This window comes from Pelodiscus sinensis, chromosome 9 (genome assembly GCF_052426305.1).
Source record: "Pelodiscus sinensis isolate ZL-2025 chromosome 9, ASM5242630v1, whole genome shotgun sequence".
Taxonomy (NCBI): domain Eukaryota; kingdom Metazoa; phylum Chordata; order Testudines; family Trionychidae; genus Pelodiscus; species Pelodiscus sinensis.
In genome coordinates, this window is record NC_143060.1 from 10,129,861 (window position 1) to 10,142,036 (window position 12,176).

Sequence of the window (12,176 nt, forward strand, 5' to 3'; positions counted from 1 at the left end):
ATCTTGCGTCACTGAGAGCATTAGTCATCACCAAACACTTGTGCTTACAAACTTAGTTGCTGCTTTTATTCCTATTGAAGTAATTTACAAAGTTCCCAATGAGTCAATAGGGCCAATAAGGTCCAATCCTACATAGAGCTGAGCAGCGCTGGATTGAGGCAATGAAAAGTCTGAGACTCATCCCCACATTAGAGCTAACTGAAAAAAATTCTTAGAAAATGGTGACAAATGTCAACATTTTAAAACTGACTAGGGCTCAAAACAGGCACCTTTTAATCCAGGGGTGAGCAATAATTTTTAATGGGCCACTCCAAGATTTTGGTAAGTGGTCAAGTGCTACACTTCTGCGGAGGAGGTGTGGGGTCTGGGACAGCAGGTGGGGTGCAGGGTCTAGGAGTGGGCAGGCGTGCAGGAGAGGATTCTGGCTTGGAGGAGGAGTGTAGGAGAGGGTGCAGGGTCTGGGAGGGAGTTGTGACCTAGAAGAAGTGGTGAGGGGATACAGAGGGTTTGGGTAGTGGCCTAGGGCAGGTAGTTGGGGAGAAGGGGACGGGTGGGTGGAGTGCCAGAGGCAGTCTCTCACTGGGAGGCACTTACCTAAGCAGCTCCCAGCCAGCAACTCTGCAGGATCCTGAGACAGGCTCCCTTCCTGTGTGCTGTGCAGGCTTCTTCATGTGGCTCCACTCCACCACAGGGAGGGAGGGAAAGAGAGAGGTGCGGAAGGGGAAGTGAGGGAGTGAGAAAGCCTCATTTACTGCCCCTGCCTTCAGCAAAATTTCTCAGCTCCTATTGTCCGGAAAGTGGCCAATGGGAACAGAGGGATTTTGCTAAGGCACGGGGACAGCACACAAAGCTTTCTCCTCCCTGTCCAGACTGCATAACAATTAGCAGCCTGATGTTTAAAGCAGCTGCAGCTTCTATGTAGTACGGGTGTCAGTGGGCTGGATCTGGCAGCTTGGTGGTAGCCGCCTCTTGCCTACCCCTATTTTAAATCTAAACCCTTACTGACACAATTTTCTGATGAGGAATAGACCTCCATACTATGAGATCTGACTAGGGTTCTTTTAAAAAAAAGTAACTATAGAGTTATTAGAGCATTTTTAAAATATTTTGAATTGGAAAGGTCATTGTTGCTAACTAAAGATCGTGGCAACATGCCATCCGTAATAGCTGAGAACACTTATGGTTCTCTCTCTCGCATGCAGGCCCACACACTGTTTTCTTGAGCCCCAGAAGTCACTAGATTGTGAAGCTATCCCATTGATAGAGCTAAATACAATATGCTAGGCTGTTTTGCCTTAGAGTGAAACATTTTGAGATGCTGTGACCATTTGTAACACATGCTCAGTCCTCATAACACAGGCACCTGGCTGTATTGTGACAGGATTATGTCATAGGCCTTCATCCTGTAATGGAACCTGCTAGCACAGATCCTTATGCCCTTTCAGGCTCCCTGTTTACTCCACCAGGACTCTACAGGATTGCCAGTCCATGCTAGTGATCCCAATTGTTAAACACCATGAAAATAACAGAGAACAGAAAATAAGAGTATCTCAGGAGAGGCTGAATAATTTTTTTTATCTAAATGGGGAAAGAAATTATCCTTAGCAAACAGCCACACTCTATGCTACATTACTCAGAGTACAACATAGGGATGTGAACGGTTAACAAGTGAGCATCACCCTTACCAGGTGATGCTTACTGGTTATGGTCAACTGGTGGGCTGGTCCTTGCCAGAGCAGCCTGCCATGCTGAAGGCAGGGGACCCAGCCCACTGTAGCCACACAGTGAGTGGAGGGCTGCTTCAGCCCAACGAGGCTGGAGCAGCCCCCCACCTGCTCCAGTTTAAGCAGTTAACTGGTTAAACATAACACTTAACCAGTTAACTGATTAAACATCCCTAGTACAACAGCGAAAGCTGTCCTTCTACTGCACGGCAGTACTCCTGGTTTGAGATGTTCCACAAAATTGCATTTCATTAATCAAAATTTATAAAATAAATAGACCTGATTGTCCTCTGCATCACACTAGTTTTATACTCATTCAGCTCCACTAACATCAACAGAGTTACTCCTGAATTAAACTGGCATAAGAGAAGTAGGTCCATATTCTTTTTTCCCCTTCTGCCTGAAGTAGAATTGCAGAGATGCACAATAAAATTAGATCAATGTCCACTGTTGTTCATTGAGAAACATTCTGTATATTGTTTATTGTTCTCCAAGTTTATTAGTTAAACAATGGTGCTAACGAGCATTGATTTATTTAGGCCAATGTCAACTGTATACTGGGCACTTTCCAAACAGAAAAAGAGGCATAGTTCCTGCCCCAAGATGTTCATAACCTAAAAAGTAAAATGTGACACTAGACATAAACAATGAATCATACCATTTTGTGTTAAAGTGTCCTATTTACCCCTTTCTCATTTTTAAACTCATTGGTAATATGACCATTTCTTTGTTGTACAATGTTACCAGAAAGCGAAAAACGAAGGCTTAAGAATTCTATCATCCTACGCAATCAATGACTAGATTAATTGAGAATAGCTATAAAGCCTTAAACAAGCCTTTTATTTTGTGTTTTAAAAGTGTCATAAGGAGTTAATAGGACACAGCTGTACAGGCTCTTTCTAACAAGCAGCTTCTGTCGCTTTGGTCACCACAGGTGTCTCTGTAACCTGCAAACTCTTATTACTAGTGTATCAAAGTTGTGCTACTTAATAGACTTCTTTAGTAACACACAACAAAGCAATTACATGGCTGTTGATTGTCAGTCATAAAAACTCCCTCAAACACAGTTTTTCAAAAGAAACTACACTGCAATTTTTTGTCATTGTAAAATAAAAGAAACTAGTGAATTAAATGGAGAACAGAACAATATAACAGCAGGTAGTCAACCGAACTTAGCCACTACAGATGGTTTAGAAATAGTGTTTCCTTTTACAACAAGTTGGGGGATAAAAGAAAAGGAGGAGGCTTCTTACTGCCAATGAATGGCAATACCAAAAGATTTAACCAGGTCTCCAGTCTCTGTATTTGGCCTCATGAAAGACTCTAGATGCTTCATTTTTATCTGTGTTTGGCATTGGTTTTTTCATCATCTTTAACTAAGTGTGATTAATACAATGATGTCATAAAAACAAATAAAAGGAATTAAAAGGATGGAGGGGGAGGGGCGTTTGCAACACTGAAGATATTCAAGGTTAAGTTAATATACCCTGTGAAATAGATCAAAATGGTTTGCTTTTTTTTAAGAGAGAAAATTACTGCAGAAGAATATTGCTGTTTTTCCTCTCACACCCTTCACCCAAAGAAACACTAACATGTTTGAGGAATAAGAATGGATAACATCTATATTCAGAAATCCAATTACTACTGAGCCACAGGGCAACAGGAACACAAAACTGGATGATTTCTAATTGTTCAATAATCATTTGAATTAGGTAAGAACAATGAAGTTGCCCTTAAGTGAATGAATTTAACCTCTTTTGTTCACAAAACAGCACATTATTGTTGCATTAACACATCCAAAATAATAATGTTAAGGAACTTCTCGTTGTTTACACGCAAAATAGCATCACAGCAAGTGACAATCATATGTACACTTCAAACATGATGAAATGAAGTCCACGTTAGAAACTCAAACAGGCCTGACTTTAAAACCTTCATCATTTTTACAGACATCATGATCAACAGACCAAATAAACACATCCCAACATCTGCAGGAAGGAATTGTTTTTATATTAAGGTATGAATGGATTGCTGAATGTGTTCAAGAAAATCCGTGGTAGAAGCGAAATACATCAATCAGTTTGTGGTAGAATTAAAGCTATTATCTACCTAGTTGACATGGGCTACAACAGTTCCTTAACATTATTATTTTTGGAAGACACCATTTAACTTACTAATAAATGTTATATTTTCATTGTGACTTTTGATCACTACAAAATATTTTCTACAGGAGAATTGTTTTGTTCAGACTAAATATATGATTTGTTCCCTTTTTGTTTTACAATTAATTTTTAAAACATCGTCTATTTAAGATAATAATTTTTCCAATTGCAGTAACAAAAATAGTTCAGACAGGGCACCCAGGTACTTAAATAATAGAATCACCTCTCGCTGTCAAACAGTTGGTGTGGCTCACCCATTATGGCATCTCAAAACAAAACATAAAAATATGTTTATAGAGCTCTACTGCTTGCTAAGGAAGATGCAAGAAAATAAACTATATCTGCAATGAAATAAACAGTAAACAATTTTCCAAACTATATAACAACAATGGTGAATGATCTTATAATGAGAACAAAGAGCCATATTCACAGTTGGTGTAAACTGGCATAGCTCCACTGACTTCATTGGAGCTAGGCTAACTTAGACTAGAGAACACAGAATGGATTTTTCTTTAATTAAATAGACACCAAGCAACAAAACATTGTTACATAGACATGGCAAGCTCCTTGAAAGAAAAGCAGCTCAGCTCACAACTCAAACTGTATTACCTTGCTCTGTTTGCTTCTTTTGTCATATCCCATGCCCAGGTTATGAAGTTCTGACTCAGATATGAAACAATAGATTCAGCACAAAGCATTTGTGAGCAGAACACATTGGTTAGTACGCTTTCATCATGGTGGAGGTAGATAGCAAGAAGCTTTCTCTGCAAAGACAGGAGAAAATACTGATCAGTGAAAACACCTGTCTAAGAAGTCTTTTTAGTAATTTATAATCGCCACTGTAGGTTTGTGTATTAGTGTGCACATGATGGTCTGTAGTGTGTGACTGACTGTCAACATAAACAAATGCTGTTTATGAAAAGCTGAATTAGAACTTTACAGAACATGTAGTAAGATGGAATGGAAAAATCAAACTCTAATTAAAGTCAAATTGCCCTCCCGCTCCCAAAATCCACTCAAATATTTTTAATCTGAATAATTAACAATCTCTTTCAAAATCCAAGTAAAGGACCAAAAGTGAAAATTTCTACTTATTACCAGAAAGTGATTTGGGATAGATATCCTTAGAGTAGATTAATATTAAAGATATGCACTTTAACCCAAAAATAAAAATAGAATTGAAACTAAAGTACCTGCAGGAAGTGTCCTAAAATGCATACCAAGGAACATTCATCTCATATTTAGTTCTGAGAATAAGCTAACTATTTCTGCTGCACAGTAAAGACAAAAGAGGACTGTATTGAATATTATCACAAACATGCTTGATGTCACAACAAAGTAAACGGTCAACATTCAGCTTACAATGATATTGAATTGTCATCAGCCTGGCACTTACCATAACAGTCAAGTTAGGAAACAATTGTGATTTCCCATTTTACTGAAGTTGAGTATTTTAGAGAGTATGTATTTGCAAAGGAAAGGATCACGTCTCCATCATTCTTCTGAGAGCCCACCAAACAATACCTAAATCTGCATCAAGCATAGACAATAATGCAACTGTGCATCTTCCCCATAATGGAGATATAATGGCAGACTACATGTCAGGAAAGGAAGTAACTGGTGTATCTGTGTATATGTAAGGGAATAATACAGGGGAAAAGATGGAGCAAGGGAAAGAACATACTCTGATATCTGAATAAATCAAAAGCACAGTTTTTAAAAAGCACCACAGAAATGGTCAGGGATCTTGTTTTAAAATACTGCTTAAATATCTAGGCTGAGAAGGCAAGTGACAAGTGCAGCAAATGGTTTTTACATGTAATTTTTGTAAAGGTAATTGAAAATCTATCCATAAGCAGTAACATCTAAAGCGGGATATTGATCTGGTTCTTTGCATTAACATTTCAAGATATGGGGTGCAATTTTGGATCAATTCATTTTTAGAAAAATCATTTTTATAACCTAGAACACTGGCTATGGGTAAAGCTTAGCAATGCCTGTTTAAACAAAAAGAAGAGTACATTTGAACATTAGACTTTGGGAACGGGATTAGTAATATACATTAATGTTTGTCTGATTTAATTTAAATGTTCTTCAGAACCAAATACACATGTGCCAGGAAAGGCCATTAATAAGCCTGACATGCAGAGTTCCATATAAGTGCAGCCAACAGTGTTGACTGAAACTAAACTTGAAAATCCAGGGCACAAATGCACAATATCAAGCAATAAAACAGCATCTCTGTGGTGATATTTAATTTAAAAAGAAGAAAGAGGCAGGGGAAGATCAGGCACTGTCTGTTTTTGAGGATCAACCGTTCTGCATTTCAAAGCATCGATCCCTGCAATATCCAGGTTACTGTGCTAGAATCTCGACTATTATATAGCAGTTGTAAGAGAGGGAGGGCAAAGATGTGTTTACTCAGTGATTAGGGCCTTAGAATAAGCCTCTAGCTCCTAGAGAGACAGCTCACCACTTATTCATTTGGGCCAATTCACAAAGCCTAGAAAGATTAAACATCCATGCTGGGAAGACAAGCGAATGCAGACGGTGAAAAAGAAATAAAAATTCTTTAAAAACTCTTAGATGACTTCATTATTTTTTCCACAAGGAAACTTTAGGAAAGTGTTTAGTTAGAGAAAAACCCACATTGACCTCTCTCTAAACCCTTAATCTTTCCTTTGTGGTGGCACTGCTTTGTGGTAAGCGGATGGCTTTGCTCTCCTCTTTTCACTGGGAGCTGATAAAAAAAGGCTCTTGAGAAACACTTTTAGTTCCAAAGAAACAACCCCATGAAACTGTTAAATATTAGATTCCATCCAACTGAATGTTCCAAAATATGTACAGTTTTAAGATTAGGGCCAAATTTTAGTAAACAAGACACACACACACACACACACACACACACACACACCCACCCCAGATGTCTAAATCTGAATTCTCTTTTTTGTGGTTTAATCGTCATTTGCGTCCACATATCAGGTAGCTCCATGGTTAGGCTATCATTTGTAACTGCAGTTGATTGCACCTATAAAAACACAGCCTCAAAAGCTTGCAGGCCACATTATGATTAACCATTAGGATAACAGTAAACAGAGGCAGTGGGAAGATAATTTAAATGATGCAAAATACATTTTAAAAAACCTCAAAAGCAGTCATCTCCTGAGCATCCTTTGCTAGGAAAATGTATGCTGCTTTGATATTTTTTTACAATGAATGTTTTGGTTTTTCTAACATGCTAGGGCCGGGATTCCCAAAAATGCCCAAGGACCTGATTTTTAAAGATTGATTGCAATGGGAGGTAGGTGCGTAAATGCTTGTGAAAATTGCTCTATCTGCATCTTTAAGTGCCCAAATGCCCTTAAAAATCTGGCCCTAAGATGACTAAGAAGCATAAGTCTAATTGAAAATTAACAGCTCTAAGCGACTAAAGAACTTTTGGGAAAAAAAAATCAGACACCTAGACAGTATATAGTTGCACCAGGGACTTTATCTGGATAAGAAGTTTTCTGACACTTCCATTCCTATACCAGGTACTGAAGAAGATAAGAAGGGACAAAGTCCACATTATGTTAATATTCCAAGAGGGCCTCAGGGATGGATCCTTTACCAGTGACACACTAGGGCTCCCATTAACAGACTTCTTGTGCAAAAGCCCAGTCCACTTCACCAGTTTACTAGTCTTGACCCTCAAGGACTCAAGAACACTTATACACTCCTGCAGCACTTGAGAAAAAATGCATTTCTTTTGCATACATATAGAAGGAATGAGGGAATCCTGATCATTGATGGTTTAGGTAGAAACAAACAAACAAGCAGATCTTAAAAAATGTTGAAAAAATGGACTGCACAAAGAACTGGTATGAGGGATATGGTGCCCTTCACCTGTAAGTCCAGCCTAGTTCTGGTTTTGCTTGATACACATCCACAACTCAGAAACAAAGATCTTAATTAGCATTCTTCTTGACAGCCTCAGAGTCCAAAGACCAAATACACATGGAGAGCAGTCCACCAAATCAAGAGGTAGGTCTCAATTCAGACACCTTACCAGGGCAGAATACTGTAAAGTCATCTGAAACCCTATTTTTGAAATCTGTTTTGAGGCCAAACAGGTGGCTTCAATCTCTAGACCAGCCAATCTAGAACTACTCTGGCCATGAAAAAGGCAGCATTTGCCATAATTTACAATGCTGATGTATCTGAGATATCAGTTTCTCCTTATTTTTAGAAAAGGCCTTCCCAATTTGTCAGACATCGAACTAATCACAGGATTAAATCTGCTAGGAAGAAGTAGATTCAGAAGATGAGGACGGGGATTCTTACCAATGAGAGAACCATGTGCAGGATACTGGCTAACAAGCTCAACAAGCAAAAGAGCATGAAATTAATATAACTAGCTGTGACGTAGTGGGGGTAATTGCTGGGCTGTGGTGACCCCTGCTGGCTGGAGCAAGACCCAGCAGGGAAAACCTGGCTAGGCAGAGATAAGGCCAAACTGGTTGAACCAGTGGCCAGACACCCCCCATGGAGAGGAACAAAGGAAGGTGGAATGCTGCCCTGACTGCGGGGGCAGGGCTGGAGGGGAATTTAGTTAGACTGTGGAAGAGCATGGAGGAGAGCCTAGGGGAAGGGGCTGGAGTTTAGGGGCCCAGTCTCCCCCATCTCAAGGGGGCCTGAGGCATCCTAGCCCAGTTCCTGTAACCAGATTACATCTGTGCTGCGCTGTGCTGGAGGAGCAATAAACCACCCTCAATTCCACTGGCTGGTGCAGTCTGTTTGTGCCATTTCGGGGTGCAGGAGACGGGGAACCCCCAACGCGCCGTCACACTGGTGTCAGAAGTGGGATCCACGGCACCCCGTGGATGAAGCTTCCAGCGGCGAGCGACAAGGCGCAGTAGAAGCAAAAGCCCTGGAGCCAGGCGTGCTGGAGACAGAGCGAAGCGGTTCCTGGGAATCGTGGGGCGCTGCAGCACTAGACTGGTGAGTCTGCACCAAGGGGACCAGCGGGCAGATGGCCTACGCCCGACTCTTGAAGGCAGAGCTGGTGGGGCTGTGCAGAGAGAGGGGCTTGCCTGTGCAGAAAGCAACCAAGGCCCAGCTGATTGCTCAGCTAGAAGAGAACGACCAGCCACAGGGCCAGGATCTTGTCCCCAGGGGAAGCAGCCAGACCCCCCCTGAGAGTGTGTCAGGCTCAGAGAGGGGGAGGAGCGCTGGAACCCACAGGAGAGATGAGACAGCTTCCCCCAGGAGGCCTGCAAGCTGCAGCCCATCTAGGGCAGGGGCCAGCCAAGCAGAGCTGCGGCGGCTGGAGATCCAGCTGCGGATCAAGGAATTAGAAGTAGAGGACCGAGAGAAGGAGCGCCAGGACCGAGAGAGGGACCGCCAGGACCGAGAAAGGGACCGCCAGGACCGAGAGAGGCAGCGACAGCATGAGCTGGCCATGGCAGAGCGGAGAACCGGCGGGGCACCGGCTATGCCAAGAGTGGATGGGCCCCAGGGTCCCAGGACTGCCAGGCGCTTGGAGAGGCTTGTGGTGGCCCAACTGAAGGACATGGGCGACATAGACGGGTTCCTCAGTGCCTTTGAGAGGGCCTGTGGACTGCAACGGGTTCCCCCAGCTGACTGGCTGCAGGAGCTCATCCCCGCACTGAACCAGGAGGCGGCCGGAGTGCTCAGTCAGCTGGAGGACCTACAGCCAGGGGATTACAACCGAGTCAAGGAGGCCCTGCTGCACAAGTTCGGGCTGACCCCCGAGATGTACAGGAAGAAGTTCCGGGGGGTACAGAAAGGGCCACGGGAGACCTATGTGGATCTGGCCTCCCGCCTGGCGCAATACTGCCGCAAGTGGGTGTCTGGAGTCGGAGCCCAGACCGCAGAGGAGCTGCTCAAGCTGGTCATGATGGAGCAGTTCTATGAAGCGTGCCCACCCAAACTGAGGCTGTGGCTCAAGGACCGGAGACCAGAGAACCCCCAGGAGGCCGGGAGACTGGCGGATGAGTTCACGGAGAGCCGGTCCGGGTGTGAACGGGAGTCCCGGAGAGAGAGGGAACCGCGCAGAGACCGCATCTCGGCTGAGCGACGGAGGGAGTCAACTACGGGGCGAGACCAAGGAACAGGTCGTCTGCGCCCCGGAGAACCAGCCAGGGCCTGGACAGAGACAGCCCAAAGCCTAACTTGCCATCGCTGTGGGCAAAAAGGCCACAAGAGGGCTCAGTGCACCAGGTCCCAGGACCGGGGACTTTCCAGGGTTAACTGGCTGGGGCGGGAGGAAGGGCATGCTGCCCCAGAGGCAGGGGCTGGCAGGCAAACCTCAGCTCAGAGAGAGGGGAAGGATGCTCAGTGCACCTCCCCTGGGAGGTCTGATTCTCAGGAGGCGGATTTCTCCGTGTACCGGGTGGGGGCAGGACGGCCCCTGCGGAGCGAGTGCCTCATACCCCTGGAGGTGGATGGTAGGAAGGTGACGGGCTTCTGGGACACGGGGGCGGAGGTGACTCTGGCCCGATCCGACATAGTGGCCCAGGAGCGGATACTACCCCACGCGCAGCTGACCCTGAAGGGCATAGACGGGTCCCCGTTTAAGGTGCCTGTAGCCAGGGTGCATCTGAAATGGGGGGCCAAGGAGGGCCTCAAGGAAGTGGGGGTGCACCCGCACTTGCCCACCGAGGTGCTGATGGGGAATGACCTAGAGGAGTGGCCCCATGGATCCCAGCGGGCTCTAGTCCCTACCCGGAGCCAGAGCCAGCGGGGGGCCGACAACGTGGGTCCAGGGAAGGACTCCTGGCAGCGTCCTCAGGGTCCCATCCCAGTGGACACGGGGTCCAGCCAGGCTGGGACTCCGGACCTAGGCAGAGGTGGGGGACAGATCCCGATCCCTGCCTCAGCAGCTGAATTCCAGGCTGAGGTGCAGGCAGACCCCTCCTTGCAGAGGCTGAGGGACCAGGCTGGCCTCCATGCAGCTCAGCCCCGGGGGAGAGGTGGCCAGGAGAGATTCCTGCGGGAGCGTGGGCTCCTGTTCCGTGAGTGGCTCCCCCCCAGGAAGGCGAGGGCATGGGGTGTCCAGCGGCAGCTGGTCGTCCCCCGAAAGTATCGCCTCAAGCTGCTGTATTTGGCCCACGACGTCCCCGTTGGGGGCCACCGGGGGATCCGGAGCACCCGGCTGAAGCTGCTCCAGCACTTCTATTGGCCGGGAATCTTTACAGCCGTGCAGCGGTACTGCCGGTCCTGTGACTCCTGCCAGAGGGGCGGGAAGGCCCAAGACAGGAGGAAAGCGGCTTGGGGGTCTCTACCCCAGATAGACCCTCTGGGCTTGCTGAGAGAGTTATGGGAGGGGAAGTCCTCCCTGGATGGAGCTTCGGGGGTGGAAGCCGCCCTGGCTGTCCAGAGAAGGCTCGCTGGGCTCATGGCCCCGGCCCGAGAGACCCTGGCCAGAGATCAAGGCCAGCGGAAGGGTGGGTGTGACCCCCGAGGACAGGCCTGCGCCAGTCGCCCTGGAGCGGGGCGGCGAGTGGACAGAGGGAAGCCAGCTCATGTGGGGCCTTGCCACGGCCGGCCTGAGTCAAGGGGAGCACCCATGTCCCCGGGGCGGGTTCCCACGCAGAGGACCCGAACTTCCCTAGGTCACGAGCGGAGTGACCCTGCTCAGTTCGCTCTCGGAGGGGGGAGAACTGTGACGTAGTGGGGGTAATTGCTGGGCTGTGGTGACCCCTGCTGGCTGGAGCAAGACCCAGCAGGGAAAACCTGGCTAGGCAGAGATAAGGCCAAACTGGTTGAACCAGTGGCCAGACACCCCCCATGGAGAGGAACAAAGGAAGGTGGAATGCTGCCCTGACTGCGGGGGCAGGGCTGGAGGGGAATTTAGTTAGACTGTGGAAGAGCATGGAGGAGAGCCTAGGGGAAGGGGCTGGAGTTTAGGGGCCCAGTCTCCCCCATCTCAAGGGGGCCTGAGGCATCCTAGCCCAGTTCCTGTAACCAGATTACATCTGTGCTGCGCTGTGCTGGAGGAGCAATAAACCACCCTCAATTCCACTGGCTGGTGCAGTCTGTTTGTGCCATTTCGGGGTGCAGGAGACGGGGAACCCCCAACGCGCCGTCACACTAGCCCAGTGTTCTACTTGACAGCTGTGAAACTAATCAGTTTTGCTTGTTTTTTCTAGTGCTGCCTGGCAAAGGTATGAGCATAGCAGAAACACCAATTCTACCTAAAGGCTCAAAGCACTGCATAGGTTCACACCTGGAAAATTAACTTTACAACCTGCTTATGCCTTCGAGGACCATAGTCACCTTCTTAACT

The 12,176-nt window shown here is 46.2% G+C and overlaps 1 protein-coding gene across 3 annotated transcripts in view; it reads right to left on the reverse strand.

Annotated features, from left to right (window-relative positions):
* FAF1 (Fas associated factor 1) overlaps positions 1-12,176 on the reverse strand; it is a 305,232-nt gene that overhangs the window by 73,916 nt on the left and 219,140 nt on the right. For all 3 annotated transcript variants that reach the window (XM_075935955.2, XM_075935954.2, XM_075935956.2), the window contains one exon: positions 4,496-4,650. In XM_075935955.2, coding sequence (XP_075792070.1) covers positions 4,496-4,650 — 155 coding nt within the window. The remainder of the gene's footprint in view (positions 1-4,495; positions 4,651-12,176) is intronic.